Source organism: Ovis aries, chromosome 12, assembly GCF_016772045.2.
Source record: "Ovis aries strain OAR_USU_Benz2616 breed Rambouillet chromosome 12, ARS-UI_Ramb_v3.0, whole genome shotgun sequence".
NCBI classification, from domain to species: domain Eukaryota; kingdom Metazoa; phylum Chordata; class Mammalia; order Artiodactyla; family Bovidae; genus Ovis; species Ovis aries.
In genome coordinates this window covers 33968773-33992000 of record NC_056065.1, presented here as the reverse complement: position 1 = coordinate 33992000, position 23228 = coordinate 33968773, and the positions used below count along the sequence as shown (strand labels likewise).

The 23228-nt window shown below is 40.0% G+C and overlaps 1 protein-coding gene across 6 annotated transcripts in view; it reads right to left on the bottom strand.

The window, feature by feature from the left end:
• The window catches only part of PLD5 (phospholipase D family member 5), a 413113-nt gene that overhangs the window by 131654 nt on the left and 258231 nt on the right, over window positions 1-23228 (bottom strand). For all 6 annotated transcript variants that reach the window (XM_042257200.2, XM_042257199.2, XM_060396074.1 and 3 more), the window contains exon 4: window positions 4178-4289. In XM_042257200.2, coding sequence (XP_042113134.1) covers window positions 4178-4289 — 112 coding nt within the window. The remainder of the gene's footprint in view (window positions 1-4177; window positions 4290-23228) is intronic.

The window sequence follows — 23228 nt, the reverse complement described above, 5'->3', positions numbered from 1 at the left end:
AAACAGAGAGTAGAACAATAGGTACCAGGGACTGGGGGAGTGTGTTTGGGAGAAATAGGGAGATGGTGGTCAAAGGGTGCAAACTTTCAGTTATAAGAGGCATCCACGTGTGCTAAGTCACTTCAGTTGTGTCTGACTCTCTGTGACCCTACGCACTGTAGCCCTCCAGGCTCCTCTGTCCATGGGATTCTCCAGGCAAGAATATTGGAGTAGGTTGCCATGCCCTCCTCCTGGGGATCTTCTGGACTCAGGGATTGAAACCTTGTTTCTTATGTCTCCTGCAGTGGCATGCAGGTTTTTTACCCCTAGTGCCACCTGGGAAGTTCTCAGTGATGATTAAGTTCTAAAGCAGGATGCAGAACCCTCTCAGGCTTCAGACAATGCTGTTAAATACAAAGATATAGTAATCAAAATGGTGTGGTACTGGCACAAAAACAGAGAACTCAGAAATAAACCCACACACCTATAGTCAATTAATCTTTGACAAAGGAAGTAAGTATATACAATGGGAAAACGTCTCTTCAGCAAGTGATGTTGGGCAAATTGGACAGGTGCTTGTAAATCAATACACAAAAATAACACCATCCACAAAAATAAACTCAAAAAGGCTTAACAACTTAAATATGACATGACACCATTAAAATCCTAGAAGAAATCATAGGCAAAACATTCTCTGAGATAAATTATACCAATGTTTTCTTAGGTCAGTCTCCCAAGGCAGTGGAAATAAAAGCAAAAATTAAAATATGGGATCTAATTAAATTTACAAGCTTTTACACAGTAAAGGAAACCATAAACAAAATGAAAAGAATGAGAGAAAATATTGGCAAAAGATGCAACCAACAAGAACTTAATTTCCAAAATATATAAATAGCTCATAAAACTCAATAACGACAGCAATAAAAAAAATTGAAAAATGGGCAGAAGTCCTAAATATACATTTCTCCAAGAAGAAATTCAGATGGCCAATGAAAAGATGCTCAACACTACTAAGAGAGTTCAAATCAAAACTACAATTGAGGTACCACGTCACACCACTCAGAGTGGACATCATTAAAACATCTACAAATAACAAATGCTGGAAAGGGTATGGAGCAAAGGGAATCTTCCTATGCTGTTCGAAAGATGTATGAACTGTAATGTATGAATGTAAGCTGGTGCAGCCACTATGGAAAACAGTATGGAAGTTCCTCAGAAAACTAAAAATAGAATTGCCATATGATCCAGCAATCCCACTCCTGGGCATATATACCCAGACAAAACTATAATTCAAAAAATGGCATGCATTCCTATGCTCATAGCAACACTGTTTACAATAGCCAAAACATGAAAACAACCTAATGCCCACCGATAGATGAGTGGATAAAGAAGATGTGGTATGTATATACAGTGGAACAGTACTCAGCCATGAAAAAGAATGGAATAATGTCATTTGCGGCAGCCATGGACGCAACTAGATGTTATCAACTAAGTGAAGTCAGGAAGAAAAAGACAAATACTATACGATATCACTTGTATGTGGAATCTCAAGTGTGACACGAATGATCCTATCTAGGAAACAGAAATACACTCACAGTCATACAGAACAGAGTTGTGGTTGCCAAGGTGAAAGTGGGGTTGGGACAGGGATGGAGTGGAAAGTTGGGGTGAGCAGATGTAAGCTATTATATATAGAATGGATAAACAAGGTTCTACCATATATCACAGGAAACTATATTCAATACCTTTGATAAATCATAATAGAAAAGAATGTAAAAAGAATGTACATATATGTGTAACTGAATCACTTTGTTGTACAGCAGAAATTAACACAACATTGTAGATCAACTGTAATTCAATTTAAAAATATGAGTAAGTTCTATAGATCTAATGTACAGCATAGTGACTACAGGTAATAACACTGTATTGCACACTTGAAATTTGGTAAAGACAGTAAATCTTAAGAGTTCTCACCACAAAATAGAAAAAAAAAGGTAACTGTGTAAAGTGATTAATTAACCCTAATGCGGTCATCATTTCAGACCATCAATGTATATTAAATCACCACATTGTACCATTTAAATATATATAATTTTACTTGTTGATTGCATGTGCGTGCATTCATGTTAAGTCACTGCAGTCACGTCAGACTCTGTGTGACCTTGTGGACTGCAGCCCGCCAGGCTCCTCTGTCCATGGGATTCTCCAGGAAAGAATATTGTGGGTTGTCATGCCCTCATCCAAGGAACCTTCCTGACCCAAATTTGTTGATTATATCTCAATAAAACTGGAGGAAAAAAAGAAACAGCTTTCACTGACAAATAGAAATTTTTGTATATTTTTCTCTATAGGTCAAGTTTTACATTATGAAGTATTCTGTGAACACTGATTAATAATGAGAAATTGGTACTACTTGTACAATACTTAAAATGTACAGATTGTATTGCCATGAGATAGCTAGCATTTGTGGCACTAGAAAAATAGCATCACCCAGATGTAGCTCTATCAACTATTAAACTATTCTGTGGTAATCTTTTTTCTAAAATTCTGAGCAGATAATTGGAAATTAAAATTAGGAATTAAGGGATAGCAGTCTAATTTCAAAGCTGTTTGCCCCTCTGATATGAAACAACCTCTACCTTTAATATGCTTATAAACCTGAAATCAAAATATTTTATCCTAGCTAAAGCCATATTTTCTTTTTCAAGTAATATTTTAGAGTTTTATCAGACTAGTTACTATGAAAAGCTTGCTGATCTCCAAATCTGAACTGTTTTGAAAAGTAAAAATGAACTATCTAATACACATAATTGCCAATTTTCATTTCTTGTTTTACCACAAGTTATTAAACAATCATGGAGAAAGAAAATATAATTAATGATTTATTTTTAAAATAGAGTTATTAAGGAAAATGAACGTGTGATATTCTTATTTCAGATATTAAAGTTCTGACTTAGATGAGTAAGATTTAATCACAAGGAAATGCCAATTAAATATTTACTGTTTGGTAAATTCTTTGTGGTGAGGAAGCCAAAATGATCTGAAAATGCCCAAAGAATGCTCATTAGGATTCCTGGATGCAACTAGAGATTATCATATTTAAGTGAAGTGAGTCAGTCAGAAAGAAAAAGACAAATACTACACAATCTCACTCTCATGCAGAATCTGGAATATGACACAAACGACCCTATCTATGAACACCTACCACCACAGAGAACAGGCCTGCGGTTGCCAAGGCGAGGGCAGGGGAGGGGAGGAAGGATGGATTCGATTAACTTCCAACCTCAGGAACTCCCTCACAGCTGAAGTTGCTCATGGCTAGTCTTACATTGACCTGTCTTTTGTGAACTATTCAGGACAAACCTTCCTGGAACTTTACCAAAAGCCTAGGAACTCTCCCTAAAAAAAATAAAAGATACCCCAAAGCAAAGTATTCCAACACAGATTTCAAATGGTTCATCAAAAAATTTCTGTTATTTCTGTTAATAATAAATTTCTGACATTTATTATATGTCGTTCACAGGCTTACAGTCTGCATAGCAAATTCAGAGTATATATATATGTATTTTTTTTAATAAATCAGTAAAAACTCTTTATAAGTGAGAGTTCAGTTAGTAAAGATACAGCAAAATGAAGAAATTTATTTCATAATTATCCTCAGTGTTCAGAAAGTGTGAAGCAAATTGTAAAGTGACCAAACAAATGACGGTCTCCTGCAGAATTACCTTAAAAGTCGTGAATAAGGCGGTGACTCATAGACTCCTACCTCTGACTATATTATTTCAAACAATATATGTAGCACAAAGAGAACGTCCATCTAACGGTCAAGAGAAAACCAGAAATCCAATGTTTGTTCTGATAGAAGTGGCTCTTCTCTCTAATTACATCACTGAAGTGTTCACAAAGGGAAAGATTCTTCTTTCTAGTTAATTATCATCTAATGGCCAGTAGAGTACTTTGCATAAGCTAATATGCAACAACACTATTTTAAAAATCCCAGTAGAATTGATTAATTAGTTCTCTCATTTAAAGGCTTTAATCAGGCTGTTTTTCAAAGGACAAACAAGAAGTGTACTAAGTCAAGTGTGTTGATTATAAAGAAATTGTGTATAAAGAAATCATGTACTACTCTAAATAGAATTAAATGTACTGGAACAGAACACCCAGAGGTAGAGTACCATGTCAACCTTGGCCTTACCCTTTGATTTCAAGGCTTCTAATACCTTTGAATCAGCTGTTACATCACTCACTAGCTTGATTTCAATACTTTGAGAAGTCAGTTGGAGCAACTTTTCGAAAAGACGTTGACCCTAGAAAAAACATTCAGAACCAAAGTCAGAAAACCTAAAATTATGCTGTTTTAAATAGGAATAAATAAACATTGAAAATTAAAACTATTCATTCAAATTTTAAAAGGCAAGCACTTCAGCACTTGGTATTCATGGAAATTTTTTTCAAAAGAGTTTATAGAAATGGAGTAGTAGTACAAACACAGATTACATTGTTTTTTTGAGTACTGTGCAACTCAACAATTATTGCAATAATCATTCCAATGCTACAATGCAAATTTACTTTTTTTTTTTTTTTTTTTACTTTTTCATGAACTCTTAAGTATCTACACATGAAGAGGCAGAGAACATTAAACAGTTGTGACTGGGCCCAGAAAGACCCAGATTCCAGCTGATTTTCTAATTTACAAATTGTTTCTTAATTCAGTGAAATGAATTTCACTTTCTTCCTCAGTGAAATGCCGATAATATTAATATTTACTTTAAAGGGTTTTTGTGAGGATTAAGGGTTACTAGTAGGTAAGTATCCTTTAAGTGTTAGCTATTATGGGGGAATCATGACTACTTATCCAGTGTTAGTCGCTCAGTCATGTTCGACTCTTTGTGACTCCATGGACTGGAGCCTGCCAGGTTTCCCTTGTGGCTCAGCTGGTAAAGAATCTGCCTGTAATGTGGGAGACCTAGGTTCAATCCCTGGGTTGGGAAGATTCCCCGGAGAAGGGAAAGGCTACCCACTCCAGTATTCTGGCCTGGAGAATTCCATCGACTATACAGTCCATGGGGTCACAAAAAGTTGGACATAACTGAGTGACTTTCACTTCACTACTTATGAGGGATTTACCTAAATTCACTTTCTCATTTCAAATTTATGTTTTATGGAATTCAACTAGAAATCTATAATTATTACCCTAGCCTAAAAAAACTGAAAAAAAAATAAAGGTTTTCTTTATTAGATTTCACAAACATAATTTTTATAGTAAAAAATAAATTTTTAAAATCAATCTCAGGGAGACTCTGTATAGTGGTGGGTTCATTACATCGTTGCAAGTGAGTGGATTGCAATGTTATCCTGTTTATTTTCTCTTTTCCATAGTGTTTTCATAGACTCCTTCTCCTTATCATAAGAGGGAACTGGTCTTCCTTTATTGGTTTTTCAGGTTTGTGTTATTCAGCCACAAACTCAAAAGCCCTCATAGGCTAAACAGGCAATAAGGCTTTGGTCTTAATGGTCCCCAAGTGGTTAAGTTTTATCTTACTTTGATTAGAATAGAGTACTGGTAATGATTATGGAGAAAGAATTTGAAGACTAAGAAAGTAAATGGATGGAATGTAGATGCAGAGCAGTGATTCTTGCAACTGGGTCTTAGAAAAGAAAGAGACCAAAGATCAAAACCCTAAAGCTTTGGAATGTGAAGGAGCAAAGGGCTGGTATGCCTGTGCTAGGGTGCCAGCTGACTGCAGGGAGGAGTGTCTGGCATAATCCAGCCATCTCCTGCCTGGAGCTGGTGCAGTATAGCCTAAGATCCCAAATCCCCCCACATTTGAGGATGGAGGAGTTGCACCCCGTACCAGGCATGGAAGTTTCCTTTTTGTCTAACCATGCTGGTAAAGGTTGCCCCAAAAAGAACTCATCAAAAGTGACCAAATTTGGGCTTCCCTGGTAGCTCAGTGGTAAAGAATCCACCTGCCAATGTAGGAGACACGACTTTGATGCCTGGTCGGGGAAGATCCCATGACTTTGATCCCTGGTCGGGAAAGATCACCACAGAGTGAGCCTTGTTTGAGAGCCTGGGAACCACAACTATTGAACCCACGTGCCACAACTACTGAAGCCTGCATGCCCTAGAGCCCATCCTCTTCAACAGAAGCCTGCAATCAGAAGCGCACACAGCAACTAGAGAGTAGCCTCCATTTCCCCCAAGTAGAGAAAAGCCTGCATGCAGCAATGAAGCACAGCCAAAAACAAACAAATAAATAAAATTATGAGAAATAAGCCTGGAAAAAAGTGACCAAATTACTCCACATGCAGAACCTGGAGACAGCCTCCCCACAAAATGAACATGAACGTGAAGTCACTCAGTCGTGTCCGACTCTTTGCTACCCCATGGACTGTAGCCTACCAGGCTCCTCTGTCCATGGGCTTTCCCAGGCAATAGTACTGGAGTGGATTGCCATTTCCTTCTCCAAGGGATCTTCCCAACCCAGGGATCGAACCCAGGTCTCCTGCACTGTAGACAGATGCTTTACCGTCTGAGCCACCATAAGGGATGTCGAATGAGGGCATTAGGTAGTTGCAAATTGCTTTTTAAATAAAGAAGTAAGAGGGGAGAGGGAGAGAGAAGGAGATATAAGGAGGCAGAAGGAGATGGATAGGGAAGAAATGGTTGCTGATTTGCTGATTTCAGGGTCCATATAAATTTCAAATTTACTATGGAGAAGTGAGGGCTTGGCAGTGAGAGGCTCTGACACTGGGTGTAAGGGAAGATGCCCTTGGTGGGACTTTGTGGGACTTTCTGCCAAGCTGTCTGCCACCAGCACGACCTCCTCTCTGTTAGCTTTGTCACTCTGCCAAGTTGCTATACTCTTGTCACACACCCTTGAAGGCTGGCTGATGCCTGCATAGCCCAGATTTCTAGAGCCTAGATACATGGCCATCTCATAGTCACATAAATGTTTGTATTTTTCACTTTCACACAGGGAAAGAGCACATGTACTTTGTGTGTTCTGTGAGTCCCCATGGTTAGTGAGCCAGTATTTTTAAACAAACTTTTTTTGTTGTTGTTGTTCTTAGTTAACAATATGTTTAGCAAAAACCAAACACAGGAGATCTTCTAACCTATCTGTATTTCTGGATGTATGCCTTAAAGTGATTCCCACTGTGTGATTTTTGTTGAGATCTAAAATAAAAACCAGAACTCTCAAACACAAATGAAAATTGAAACTCCAAAAGTTACAGATAGTGGCAGACTATCATTAAGTAAACCTTATTTTTACTTCCCTGATAGCTCAGGGAAGCCCTTTTCCCTCAGCTGCATCTGACTCTTTGCGACCCCATGGACTATGCAGTCCATGGAAGTCTCCAGGCCAGAATACTGGACAGGGTAGCCTTTCCCTTCTCCAGGGGATCTTCCCAACCCAGGGATCGAACCCATCACCATATGAGCCACCAGGGAAGCCCAAGAATACTGGAGTGGGTAGCCTATCATATGTGCTGATTACTTACACCAAGGATTCTTAAAATTTTTAATTATAGTGCTCACGTGTAATAAACTTGTGCTGGGGTAGAATTTCTGTACCTGGGCTTGAAGCAGAATTTCTATTAAATTTCTCCTGTTTTCAGTGTCTTACCTCCCAGTCCACACGTTTTTGCTATGACATTCAAAATATAATTACTTCAAAAGGTATGAAACACTTATTCTATGCTGAGATCTGCAGTTAGGACTATTGCTTTCTGAGTTAAATTTACTCATCATGTTTTCATAAAGAAATAACAAAAGCCCCTTTGGCTTTTAAACATCAGTATTTTAAAGACTCGCTCTTTCTGGTGAGATACATCAGCCAACATTTTAAACTCAACTAAATCATCTTGAAGATAGCTAGTGGCTCAGGCACATTGACCTACTTTAAGCCTTTTTTTTTTTTTTTTAAATCTGCTAAAACCTTATGATAGACAGTACTGTCCTGGAGAGGGAGGGAGTGGTACCCCAAGGACAGAGATCCAGTTCAGCCCCTCTGTGGCTCTGAAGAGACTGCTTAACCCAAGAGAATAGAGGTTATAAATCCTGCCAATTTCTGTTGACCCAAAACAACTCATGGACAGGATAAAATTCCACAATAAAATGTGAAGGGGGAAAAACAAAAATACCAAAGAGAAATCAGAATAAAGTCATGCTCTGTAAGATTAATTCTGGAGATGATATAGAATATGGTGATGGTTTTCAAACTTGTTTTAACAGTTAAACTCTTCATTTAAATGAAAACTTAAGCCAAGCATCTCCATCAATCCATCTCTGTCCTCTTGTGCATTTCCCCAGGGCTCCACAGAAAATAGCTGTAAAACCACTGAACCTCACCCCTTTATCATACTGATGCAGGATCATTAGAATACTGAAATTGAGAATGTCAGAGCTGGAAGATACCTTTGCGATCAATGATCTACCAGTCTCCCCACTTCATAGATAAGGATAATCAGGCCCAAGAAAATTAAGTGATGCTGATTTTCTATATACTGATTTACTATAATTTTCTCTATATGACCACTTTATGTTAAAGGGGTATTCTTTCTTTCATAAGGGGTATCTGAAAGAAAGTTACATTCAAGTCTTTTCCTCTCCTTTCCCTCCCAGCTCCAGTATATCTAACTCCTTTGAACTAAGCAGTTCTGGGGCTGGAAGGCATTTAACAACCAGCAGAGTCAGGTTCTGGATACCAACGTACCTGCAGAGTCAGTCCCTGTCTAACATGAATGACCAAGTGCTCCTGTTCTCCAGGAGACTACACAGGAGCTGGGGCAAATCTCAAGGCCTGGGGCTGGGAATGTGAAGTACTATAGGGGGTGGTGGCGGGGAGGGAAGATGTTCTTCAATTGACCTGTGATAGACAGGTTAACCATCTAATACAGCCCCTCCTTCACCTGAAAGAAAGCCATGAATAAGCTGATAAAATAAAACACCAACACACTTAACAGGATCCATCAAGAGAGATGCTTGGACACAATGGGCACTGGCCACTCAAGAAGACAGGAGATGGAGCTAAGACACAATCTGAGTACTCAAGGACAGTCAGACATGGCTGGACTAACACTCTACAATTTTAGAGCTAAATTAGAAAAGTTATTAAAGAATACTGTTGAGACCCAAATCAGTGGCCCAAAGATGAAATGGAAGAAATATATCAAAGCCCAGACAAGCAGGCACACACACATACATGGAAACATATGGTGACAAGGGGAGAAAAGGGAGATGGATAAATTGAAGATATATAACCATGTGGCTAGGGCTTCCCAGGTGGTGCTAGTGGTAAAGAACCCACCTGCCAATGCAGGAGATGTGAGAGGCGTGGGTTCAATCCCTGGGTCGGGAAGATCCCCTGGAGGAAGGCATGGCAACCCACTCCAATATTCTCGCCTGGAGAATCCTATGGACAGAGGAGCCTGGCGGGCTACAGTCCATGGGGTCACAAAGAGTCAAACACAACTGAAGTGACTTAGCTCACACACACGCATCATGTGGCTTATAGGTGTATTGGAAGAGAAAAAGAGACAAAAAGGAGGGGTTTGCAATAAAAGAAGAAAAATGTGTCTAACTTGAGAAAAGAAATAGATTTATGGGTCAAAAAGATAACTGAAGACAGAAGCAAATATAATGTGGAAAGTCACATATAGGCACATTCTGTAAAATTAATCAACACCAAGGAAAGAGAGGAATTCTTACAAATGCCTGGCCAAAACCAAAACAAAACAAAACAAAAAGGTAACTATTAAGGAAAATGGATCACATTAGCATGGAGCACGTCTCCTGCATTGGCAGGTGGGTTCTTTACCACTAGCACCACCTGGGAAGCCCTAGCCACATGGTTATATATCTTCAATTTATCCATCTCCCTTTTCTCCCCTTGTCACCATATGTTTCCATGTATGTGTGTGTGCCTGCTTGTCTGGGCTTTGATATATTTCTTCCATTTCATCTTTGGGCCACTGATTTGGGTCTCAACAGTATTCTTTAATAACTTTTCTAATTTAGCTCTAAAATTGTAGAGTGTTAGTCCAGCCATGTCTGACTGTCCTTGAGTACTCAGATTGTGTCTTAGCTCCACCTCCTGTCTTCTTGAGTGTTGGCAACACTAAACCAGCATTTGGTGGTGAGAAACTACGGAAGGAAAAAGAGTGACGCCCAGGAGTGTTTTACCTAGTCAAGAATTTTACTGCCAGCATGAAGGAAAAAAATACGTTCAGATATATACAGGTTTAGAGACTGTATTACTATATAACCCATATGAGGAACATATGCAATGAAGGGCTCTAACCAAATAGTAAATAACACTAAAAGCCAAGAAGGAAGATGATGGGAAGAAATAATTGGTTAGCAGTGTGATATGGATTTGTGTTTGATGTATTTGCTAATTAAGAATTCTTATAAGAGACACATTTTAGGAGAAGGCCTACTAAGAATCTATTACACGCATTCCCTGTAGGGGTGTTATTACCCTAAAGGGACTAACAAGTGATTCCTTCCTGTGTGAGACTAGAGATGTATGTGAAAATGAAAGTTACACTTTTTTATTAATAAAACACAGGTATACATACAGTAAATATGTAATATATCTGTGGCATTAAATTTCTTGGTGGGAAGGATTAGGAAAAAAAATGTCTAAAACGAACAAGCCTACATGGCTAGCAAACATAAAGAGATGCTCTATGTCAACAAGCAAAGCACAATGCAAAACAATAATGAGATCTCTCTTTGTACTCAAAGAGGTTGAGAAATAATTTATGAGGGGCAGCATATTCTCTTGTCAACAATTTTGGGAAAGAGTACTCTAACATACTGCTTTTCTTCCACTCAGCAATCTCATATCTAGAGGCCCATCCCAAAGAAACAAAGGCACCAAAACGTGTGTGTATACTTACGATTGTATAATTACAAACACACACAAGGGATAAAAAGTTTAAATCAGGACTTTCCTGGTGGTCCGGTGCTCAAAAGTCTGCCTGCCAATACAGGGGACACAGGTTTGAGCCCTGGTCCAGGGAGATTCTGTATGCCTTAGAGCAAGGAAGCCCATGCATCGCAATGACTGAACCAAGCCCTAGAGCCGTGTTTTGCAACTACTGCAGCCCATGTGCCCTAGAGTCTATGCTCCACAGCAAGAGAAGCCACAAGGAGGAGCCTGTGCACCCCAACTAGAGAGTAGCCCCACTCATTGCAACTAGAAAAAGCCCACCTGCAGTGCAACGAAGACCCGGTGCAATCAAAAATTTGGGGTACTGCATTTACTGAAAAAAAAGCTGTTTACAGTTTAGAACACTTACTAAATTTTCTTATTTATCTATTATGTTTACTGAAATATACAAAGTCTGCCAGAGGTCTGAACACAGATATGGGACTGACATATATTTGTTAGTGTCAACTTTTACTCCCAAATACTGTCAAGACAAAGAAGAGAGTCTTTTGAGCAAATTCATTTACTAGATGTATGCTATGTACCAGGGACCTTAATATGTGTTGGAGATACATGATAAAAAGAAAATACAGCCCGATGTGTCAGGTGGTAGGTGGACAAGGTACAGGCCTAGAGGAAATACAGCAAGAATACCAATAACCCAGTCCGAGATATGCAAGGCAAGTTCCCTCAAAAGGAGGAAGAAAGAAAAAATATTCTGGGTGGAGGTCTGTGGCAGGGACCTAAGTAGGAGCACATCACGAAGGGTCTTGTAAGCCTGGGCAAAGCGTCTACACATCATCTAAAAAGAAGTGTGGACGCCTGAAGGATTTTACCTAGAGAAGGGCATAGTCAAATTTTTGTTCTGAAAGAAAACTCTTGACTATAAACTGGAGAAGGACTGGTACAGGGCAAGCCTGAAGGCTGAAAGAGAAATTAGAAGGTTAGTGTGAGATAATGTGACCTGAGCTACAGCAGAGTCAATCAAAAAAAAGGGGGGGGGTGGGGAATGATCTCAGGTATTATGAGATAGCACAGCAATGAACTGGATGGTTAGATGTGGGCTGAAGAAAAGAGCAGAGTTGGGGATGGGGGCCAGAGACTTTGGCTACTCTCAGAACATGCCAATGGAATATAGAATTCCTTATGTGAAGCCACAAGATGTTGGCCATTATATCAGTTCACAGATGTCTTGTGGTCATGGATCAATCATAGCTTTGGGAACTCAGTGTCACAGATCCAACAACTTAGCTGAGAATGCCCACTTTTTGGGTGATGAGCAACAACGATTACCTGCTTGATAACAGCAAAGAGTATCTGCTGTGTAGGCATGCTGGCTGGCAGTCCAGGATCCATCCCATTAAGAGATTTAATTATTCAGAAGAGTTAATCATCAAGACCTTGCCTAATGATGGTTATTCACAATTATGCACCCCTTAGATATGAACAAAGCCATCCCCGTCAGAGACAGATGAAGAGAGATGAATAGGCTCATCACACCAGTAAAGGGCCAGGAAATTGCAAGGAATTAGTATCAGGAGAATAATACTTATTATAGGGACCTGAGCAGCTGGATTCCTACAGTACTAGGGAGTAGCTTTAAGGCTGCTCCAGAGTCCAGTCTGACTGCAAAAGGTGAGTGGACAACGTGAAATCTTGGCAGAGCATTCAGCAGTATGGGCAAGCGTGCGGATGGCACTGCAGGAGACGGTAGCCTGTGATGTGACTGGGGCGAGGGAGGAATATCAAGATGTGCCCAACACTGCAGCTCTTCCACAATCACTTCTTCTCAGCCAGCAGAGAGCCCTGCAGAGAATGGAAGCAAAATTCCTTCAAGTCCTCTCTCCCAGTGGTCCCAGCTTTCCTAGGTAGCAACCATGAGAGTTTTCTACATGTTCCCTCAAAACCCCATTGTTTTAAGAAACCAGTTCAGACTCTTTAGCCCTTTAACCCTATTTCTAAGAATGGATACTGAGTGAATGAACAAAAAGAAAACAATGGTTTGCACAGAAATATTAACCGCAGGAGAATTCATTTCCAAAAAAGAAATAGCTTAAATGTTCAATAATAGAGAAATAGTTATATATGTTTAATCTGGTATGTACACTATATTTGTATATTAGGCAGCCAATTTAAAATGATGTTTACCAAGGTTTCTAATAGCATGGGAAGATATTTATGGTATGACATTAAGTTCAAAATTAAAATACAAGTTTCTTTATATGAGCCCATGTATATGATTATGCATAAAATAACTATTACAAAATGTTTGCTGATGATCATGTGGATGATTTTGTTCTCTTTCATTTCTCTGTAATTTCCAGGTTTTTTTTTAATAGTATTTATATAAGTATTCCACAGGGTCACAAAGAGTTGGACATGACTGAGTGACTGAACAACAACAAAATTAATATTCTAATGGGAAAAAAATCCAACCTATTTTTTTAAAAGAAATTTCCAAAAACATAAATTGACCTTAGGAAAGTGAAAGTCTAGACAGAAAACAGCATATAGGCAAACAAAACTAAGATAAGACAATTTAAAAGAAAAGTTATTATTTAATGAAAACATTAATAATTGAGAAGAATCTCTTTGGATTCATGATTTATTCATGTCTCTTTGATTGGATTCTAAAAGAATCAAAGAGGTTAAACTCTTGCTAATCATAGTGTTTATGAGTTTATATCTGAATGATGATTTCCCTTGGAAATATACTGGAAAGCAAGCAAGAATATAATTAGAATTATTTAACAGATGGGGAAGCAAAAGCACAGAGAAGCAGCAGGAATTCACTAAGAAACAGAGAGGACCAGAATGAATCCCACATTTGTAGAAATTAAATTCCTCTTTTAATTTTACATGGTAATCATGCTGGAGTCTAGCATAGTATAAAGCACCCAGTGAGAACTCATTCTTTGTTACTATAATTAAACTGACTTGAACCAGATTTGTAGTGTGTACCCAAATAAGTCACTGTGAACAACATTCACGAATCTGGTAATAAACACTAACATAGGCGATAAATGGTCAAAGACTATTCTATGCCCTCTATGAATATTAACTAATTTAACCTACACAACGACCTATGAGGTAGGTTCTGTTATCACCTTGATTTTGCTGATGAGAAAACTGAGGCACAGAGACTTCAGTATCTAACTCAAAGTCACAGAGCCAATAATTGGATAAAAAGAAATACAAGCTATACTCCTGACTCTACAATCTGTCTACCACTGATAACTGCCTATCACTCATTGTCTAGAGACAGAATTCTGACTTATGCATTTCAAAACAACCTCCTGGATCATTAAACTTTCAAACATGCTACTTCCTAAATTGAGCAAATACTGTTATATTTTTAAAATCATAGTTTTTCAAAATCAAACATCATGGTTCACTGTAGACCAGTAACTAATTGATTTCGTGTAAATACATCTCTTTAAGAAAGCCCAGAGATAAGTCTATGCACCTATAGACACCTTATCTTTGACAAAGGAGACAAAAATATACAATGGAGAAAAGGCAATCTCTTTAACAAGTTGTGCTGGGAAAACTGGTCAACCACCTGTAAGGAATGAAACTAGAATACTTTATAACACCATACATAAAAATAAACTCAAAATGGATTAAAGATCTAAATGTAAGACGAGAAACTATAAAACTCCTAGAGGAAAACATAGGCAAAACACTCTCTGACATAAATCCAGCAAGATCCTCTATGACCCACCTCCCAGAGTAATGGAATTAAGAGCAAAAATAAACAAATGGGGCCTAATTAAACTTAAAAGCTTTTGCACAATGAAAGAAACTATAAGCAAGGTGAAAAGACGGCCTTGAGAGTGGGATAAAATAATAGCAAATGAAGCAACTGACAAAGAACTAATCTCAAAAATATACAAACAGCTCATGCAGCTCAATACCAAAAAAATAAACGACCCAATCAAAAATGGGCCAAAGAACTAAACAGACATTTCCCCAAAGAAGACATACACATGGCTAACAAAAATATGTAAGGATGTTCAACATTACTCATTATCAGAGAAATGCAAATCAAAGTCACAATGAGGTACCATCTCATGCCAATCAGAATGACTGCTATCATAAAATCTACAAGCAATAAATGCTGGAGAGGGTGCGGAGAAAAGGGAACCCTCTTACATTGTTAGTGGGAATGCAAACTAGTAGAACCACTATGGAGAACAGTGTGGAGATTACTCAAAAAACTGGAAATAGAACTGCCATACTACCCAGCAATCCCACTGCTGGACATACGGACTGAGGAAACCAGAATTGAAAGAGACAGGTGTACTCCAGTGTTCATCACAGCACTGTTTACAACAGCTAGGACATGGAAGAAACCTAGATGTCCATCAGCAGACAAATGGATAAGAAGGTCGTGGTACATATACAAAATAGAATATTACTGAGCCACTAAAAATACCACATTTGAATCAGTTCTAATTCAGTTCAGCTCAGTTCAGTTCCTCGGTCGTGTCCGACTCTTTGTGATCACATGAACCGCAGCACGCCAGGCCTCCCTGTCCATCACCAATTCCCGGGGTCTACCCAAACCCATGTCCACTGAGTCAGTGATGCCATCCAATCATCTCATCCTCTCGTCCCCTTCTCCTCCTGCTCTCAATCTTTCCCAGCATCAGGGTCTTTTCCAATGAGTCAGTTCTTCGCATCAGGTGGCCAAAGTATTGGAGTTTCAGCTTCAACATCAGTCCTTCCAGTGAACACCCAGGACTGATCTCCTTTAGGATGGACTGGATGGATCTTCTTGCAGTCCAAGGGACTCTCAAGAGTCTTCTCCAACACCACAGTTCAAAAGCATTAATTCTTTGGTTCTCAGCTTTCTTTATAGTCCAACTCTCACATCCATACATGACCACTGGAAAAACTGTAGTCTCGACTAGATGGACCTTTATGGACAATGTAATGTCTCTGCTTTTTAATATGCTGTCTAGGTTGGTCATAACTTTCCCTCCAAGGAGTAAGCATCTTTTAATTTCATGGCTGCAATCACCATCTGCAGTGATTTTGGAGCCCCCAAAAATAAAGTCTGACACTGTTTCCACTGTTTCCCCATCTATTTGCCCTGAAGTGATGGGACCAGACGCCATGATCTTTGTTTTCTGAATGTTGAGCTTTAAGCCAACTTTTCACTCTCCTCTTTCACTTTCATCAAGAGGCTCTTTAGTTCTTCACCTTCTGCCGTAAGTGTGGTGTCATCTGCATATCTGAGCTTATTGATATTTCTCCCAGCAATCTTGATTCCAGTTTGTGCTTCTTCCAGCCCAGCATTTCTCATGATGTACTCTGCATATAAGTTAAATAAGCAGGGTGACAATATACAGCCATGATGTACTCCTTTGGAGAAGACCCTTGAGAGTCCTTTGGACTGCAAGGAGATCCAGCCAGTCCATCCTAAAGGAAATCAGTCCTGAATATTCATTGGAAGGACTGATGTTGAAGCTGAAACTCCAATCCTTTGGCCACCTGATGCAAAGAAATGACTCATTAGGAAAGACCCTGATGCTGGGAAAGTTTGAAGGTGGGAAGAGAAGGGGATGACAGAGGATGAGATGGTTGGATGGCATCACCCACTCAATGGACATAAGTTTGAGTAAACTCTGGGAGTTGGTGATGGACAGGGAAGCCTGGCATGCTGCAGTTCATGGGGTCACAAAGAGCCAGTCATGACTGAGTGGCTGAACTGAATGGGGCAGATGAAACTGGAGCCTATTATACAGAACGAAGTAAGTCAGAAAGAAAAAAACCAATACAGTATAACAATGCATATATATTGGAATTTAGAAAGATTGTAATGATGACTCTATACGTGAGACAGTAAAAGAGACACAGATATAAAGAACAGACTTTTGGACTCTGTGGAAGAAGGCGAGGGTGGGATGATTTGAGAGAATAGCATTAAAACATGTATATTGTCATATGTAAAATAGATGACCAGTCCAAGTTCGAAGCATGAAATAGGACACTCAAAGCCAGTGCACTGGGACAACCCCGAGGGATGTGATGGGGAGGGAGGGGGGAAGGGTGTTCGGGATCGGGGGGCACATGTACACCCATGGCAGAGTCGTGTCAGTGTACAGCAAAAACCACCACAATATTGTAAAGTAATTAACCTCCAATTAAAATAAATTAATTAATTTTAAAAAAGAATTAAAAGGTCATAGCTCATTAATTAGTTTTTTGGTTTCCTCCAGCAAACTCATAGAGAATAAGATTTTTTTGATCAATGAATTTGGTAGCTCTACTAATGAGCCATTGCCAAATCATATTTTCCTAAACAGTCTTGATTTCATAAAACTCCATCATTTTATCCCATAAATTAGCAATCAAGTTATCCTAGAAATTCAATACTTCAGTGTCTAAACTCATCATCTAGACAGAAAGAAACAAAACCCTTAGGTCAACCATGTATTTTGATTAAATATGAAAATATAATTTTCATGGAACTGTAGACCACACTAGCCCTTAACATGACTGTGATGCAGAGGGAGGTCACTGCCCAGTTTCTTTTAGCACAGAAGGAAACAACCTCCAAAAGATTAACAATACCCAGTGCAAGGTAGAAAAGACAAAATGAGTTTTTCAGGGTGGGAATTAAACTAGCAACCCTCTGGTGACACAGATTAAAATGTATTTTTAATGAGTGCTTCTGTTTCCAGGCAAATGAAAAAAAAAAAAAAAAGATAGGCTTTCATCATTCTGTTAGTAATGACCATAGGTCACTCTTGGGCTTCCCAGATGGTGCTAGTGATAAAGAACCTGCCTGCCACTTCAGAAGATATAACAGACATAGGTTCAATCCCTGGGTCAGGAAGATTCCCTGGAGGAAAGCAGCTCAACCCACTTCAGTATTCTTACCTGGAGAATCCCATGGACAGAGGAGCCTGGGGTGCTACTGTCCATGGGGTCACAAAGAGCCGGACACAACTGAAGCAACTGGGCACACACACATAGCTCACTCTTGTGAAATGGCATCCAGAGAGGACACAGACATCCAGAGAACACACAGATACTGCGTGCCACGTTTATCTGTGTCCGTTTTCTGCTGAGCTGGGGCCTGCCTGCCACTGGCTATGCTGTTCCTTGGTGTACTTTGCTTACAACTGCAGGATGATAAGCAGATGGCTGCTTTTCAATTATAGGTCCTACTTATCCAGTTACCATTTAGGTTCCCACGTAGGAATTTTCAGACTCTTGCTTTAGAAGTAAATATTGTGTTCCTTGAAATAAGAATATTTTCTTTTAAAAATATATTAATGGAAAAAAGTTTCAAAACTGAGCCAATTTTCATGATACTGGATCACCTGAAAAATTTTAGTTAGTTCACTTGAGTAATTAAGGGGTGGATTTCTTAGTTCAATAAGAAATTGTTTGTCTTCTGTGTGCAGTAAGCCAATCAATAACTATATCCCAGTAATTATGAGGGCATGGTAAAACTAAAAGACCCAAAGGTTAGTCACCTCAAATTTGAAATGTTGGGTAAAATCTTGAATTTTCTATTTCCATTTGAAAGATAAAATCAGGTAGAATTTAAATCAAATGGTCTTTCAGTCAGTACCTTACTTTGTAGAAATGGTAAAACTTGATGGCCTGGAGAGAACAGGATATGGATCCTTTAAGAACACCTGAAAAGAAAAAGCTGGCAGCAAGGACCTTTCTTTTTTCCATTTCTGATCTCTGTACAATTACCCCTATGGTGTGGTGAGAGGGTAGGAAGGAGTGAGCCAGGCTCTAAAAATAATCTCTGAAAGCCCAAGGCATGTGGTATTTGGACAAGTTCTTCTAGGCCTTTGTATCCTAAGTTCTTCTGTGAACACTACTCTAGGACTTAAGGGTCAGATGAGGGGAGATGGGAAATGGAGCAAACTGGGGAGCAAGCATTCTATTGCAAGCAAGGAAAGCTTGCTCTTTCTTTCAGGACCAGAGTCCATGCCTAGTGTTTGACCAGCGGCAGTCACCAATGGACCAGAGGAAGAGGAGAAAAGCCACTGTCTTGTTGCCGTAGTGAGGCAGGAGATAGATGAAATCCGAGTTAGGCATTTACAATTGGCCCCCTGTTTACATTTCATGGGGCAGGGAAAAGGTGGGCTTCAGGCTGGACACTTAGAACTAGCTTCCTGTCTACATTTTCTGAGACAAGAGATAGGTGGGTTCCAGGTTAGGCATTTACGATCACCCTCCTGTTTATTCCCCAAAACAGAAATAACAACAGAAACAGGGTAAATAGCCAGGCTTTGTCTCCTGTGGACGCCTGAAGATAACAGTCATGGCAGCCACAAAGAGGCACTAAACTCTGTTTAAGAAAAGGATCAGGACAGGGTATATTTTTGGTCCTTGGGGCAAGGGAGATACTACACATGTACAGAAGGACTTCTCGGGGGTCAAAAGGCAGGGGACGGCCATCAGGCCATACGTCTTGCAATTTTCCCTCCCAGACACCTTGAGCTGGACTCCAACTTGGCAGAGGGGTACATGCACATCTCGGGGGGGTGGGGTGGTCATAAGACAAATTAATCAGAGGCGCAAAACAAGATGATGGCCAGAGGGTGGACAAAGATCCAGTGAGGGCAGACAAAGACAAAGTGCCCCCTTACAAAGAAATCTTGAGAAAGAAGAATGGAACTGGAGGAATCAACTTGCCTGACTTCAGGCTCTACTACAAAGCCACAGTCATCAAGACAGTATGGTACCAGCACAAAGACAGAAATATAGACCAATGGAACAAGATAGAAAGCCCAGAGATAAATCCACACACCTATGGACAGCTTATCTTTGACAAAGGAGGCAAGAATATACAATGGAGAAAAGACAATCTCTTTAACAAGTGGTGCTGGGAAAACTGGTCAACCACTTGTAAAAGAATGAAACTAGAATACTTTCTAACACCATACACAAAAATAAACTCAAAATGGATTAAAGATCTAAACGTAAAACCAGAAACTATAAAACTTCTAGAGGAGAACATAGGCAAAACACTCTCAGACATAAATCACAGCAGGATCCTCTATGACCCACTTCCCAGAATAGTGGAAATAAAAGCAAAAATCAACAAATGGGACCTAATTAAACTTAAAAGCTTCTGCACAACAAAGGAAACTATAAGCAAGGTAAAAAGACAGCCTTCAGAATGGGAGAAAATAATAGCAAATGAAGCAACTGACAAACAACTAACCTCAAAAATATACAAGCAACTTATGCAGCTCAATTCCAGAAAAATAAACAACCCAATCAAAAAATGGGCCAAAGAACTAAATAGACATTTCTCCAAAGAAGACATACACATGGCTAACAAACACATGAAAAGATGCTCAACATCACTCATTACCAGAAAAATGCAAATCAAGACCACAATGAGGTACCACTTCACACCAGTCAGAATGGCTGCTATCCAAAAGTCTACAAGCAATAAATGCTGGAGAGGATGTGGAGAAAAGGGAACCCTCTTACACTGTTGGTGGGAATGCAAACTAGTAGAGCCACTATGGAGAACAGTGTGGAGATTCCTTAAAAATCTGGAAATAGAGCTGCCTTATGACCCAGCAAGCCCACTGCTGGGCATACACACCAAGGAAACCAGAATTGAAAGAGACACATGTACCCCAATGCTCATTGCAGCACTGTTTATAATAGCCAGGACATGGAAGCAACCTAGATGTCCATCAGCAGACGAATGGATACGAAAGCTGTGGTACATATACACAATGGAGTATTACCCAGCCGTTAAAAAGAATACATTTGAATCAGTTCTAACGAGGTGGATGAAACTGGAGCCTACTATACAGAGTGAAGTAAGCCAGAATGAAAAACACCAATACAGTATACTAATGCATATATATGGAATTTAGAAAGATGGTAACAATAACCCTGTATGTGAGACAGCAAAAGAGACACAGATGTATACAACAGTCTTTCGGACTCTGTGGGAGAGGGAGAGGGTGGGATGATTTGGGAGAATGGCATTCAAACGTATAATATTATATATGAAAAGAACCGCTAGTCCAGGTTTGATGCATGATACAGGACGCTTGGGGCTGGTGCACTGGGATGAGCCAGAGGGATGGTATGGGGAGGGAGGAGGGAGAGGGGTTCAGGATTGGGAACACGTGTATACCTGTGGCGGATTCATGTTGATGTATGGCGAAACTAATACAATATTGTAAAGTAATTAACCTCCAACTAAAATAAATACATTTATATAAAAAAAAGAAAGAAAAAAATCAAATCACCTAAAAAAATTTTTTTTTTCGAAGGTGCAACTCTCTTCCAGAGTTTGCCCATGCTTCCTTCTGTGTTGTACTCTAATTTTCTCTTTTTCCTCCACCTCCTTGTCAGAATTTTCTTTTCAAGACAGGTAAGCACTGGGGATTTAGGCCCTAGCTGCTGGCCTTCGTGGTCCAGTGGACAGGAATTCTGGTTTACACCTGGGTGACCAGGGATCCATTCTTGGTCAGGGAACTATGATCTCACTTCCAGCTACTGCTCACTGCTGCATGCATCTATAGTAGGAACCCTGTGAACACTGCTGTCAACCTCCCCCCTTTCTCCTGTTCACTCCCTCTCACAGGGCACGGTACTCAGGGCCAGGAGCAGGCAGGAATAGGGAGAGTTGTTTATGCAATCAATCTCACATTCTGCTTGAATCCATTTAATTTCCAAAGCAGGTAAAGCCCCTCTATTCCTCATGTCTGCAAATGCAGCCTTCTCCTTGTAAAGGGAAAAAGTGAAATTAGCTCAAAACTCTGCAGAAAACCAGTTGATGTTAATCTGTAAAGGAGCCTGGGGCTGTTGGGGGAATGAGAGGCAGTCAAAAGGCATCTCTGGGGGGAGTAGAGTGACTCCACCGGAAGATACCAGTTCACACCCAGGGTCTCTTCCCAAAGGTTTGCTCGGTGAGCTCAATAATAACCAGGTTGTTGTTACTGTTGTTCTCTAGTCGCTCCGTCGTGTCTGACTCTTTGAGACCTCATGGACTGCAGCTGGCCTGGCTCCTCTGTCCATGGAATTCTCCAGGCAAGAATACTGGAGTGGGTTGCCATTTTCTTCTTCAGGGGATCTTTCTGATCTAGGGATCAAACCCGCGTTTGCATCGGCAGGTGGGTTCTTTACCACTGAGCCACTGGGGAAGCCCTTACTTAATATTTACTACTTAACAAATATTTACTGAACACTTAGCATGCATCAAGCACCATGCTAGGCACTGTTAAGCAAAACAGATTGGGAGCCTCACTCATCCATTTCATCACTGCCCTGTGAGCAGTACTGAATACTAACCATAATGTGACTTTACGGGCCATGACGCAGAAAGGCCGTGGCATTCTCTAATGACCCATCTTCTCCCAGAGTCTGAACACTGAAAGGGTTTGCTGGGCTCACAGAACAAGAGGTTGGAATGATGTAGTTCAGCTCTTTTCCAAGGTTTGCAAGTGTACAAACCACCTGGGAATTTGGCTGTCAACAGTTCCTCCCATTCCTGTAACATGCATACTCCTCCTGGAGTCCCTTGTTCTTCCCTGGCCATGTGACTGTTTTAGACTAAGAGAATGTAGTAAAGTTCTAGGAGCCCAAGCATTAAGAGGTCTTATAGTTTTCATTTGCACTTTCCCGGGATCCAACTGCCCTATAAAAACCTTGGTTTAGATTACTGAATGATGAGTGTCCATATGTAGAGAATGAGCCTGTCTGGCCCTCGGTCAGCCCAGGCTCAGCTACCCTCCTACCTCCACACAACTGTATAAGTAATCCCAGCCAGCACTACTGGAGCCAAAGAACTGTCAGCCAACTCACAGAATCATAGGAAACAATAATGAGCAAGTTTTGGAGTTGTTTGTGAAACCACCATAGAAAATTAAACAGAGACTACTGCTGGGAAAATTCACAGCATGTGGCATTGGCTATGGGACTGGGTGGTGAGATGGATTGGAATCTCATTCTGTTACTCAAGGCTGGAAGAACAGGAAAGAAATTGTTTTCGAGTCCTTGAGAAAGTAATGGTAGAAAGTTTGACAAAGCTACTGCCTGCTGTAAAGCAGGAGACAGAAAACGTGATGAATGGGTTGGGAGATCCGGCTAACGTGATTGTTCAGGCAGGTTATCAAAGCTTTGGCGGTACATGATAAGAAGGAATTAGTTCATTTTCATGCAGAACTTTGAGAGAAATGCAGAAAATCTAGGACAGTCTCTCAGTTTAGTAAAACATTCTCAAAGTGAGAAATGGCCGCAGGGTAAAGAGCAAATCAAAGTTGTGGCTGTAACAGTGCACATTGAGTC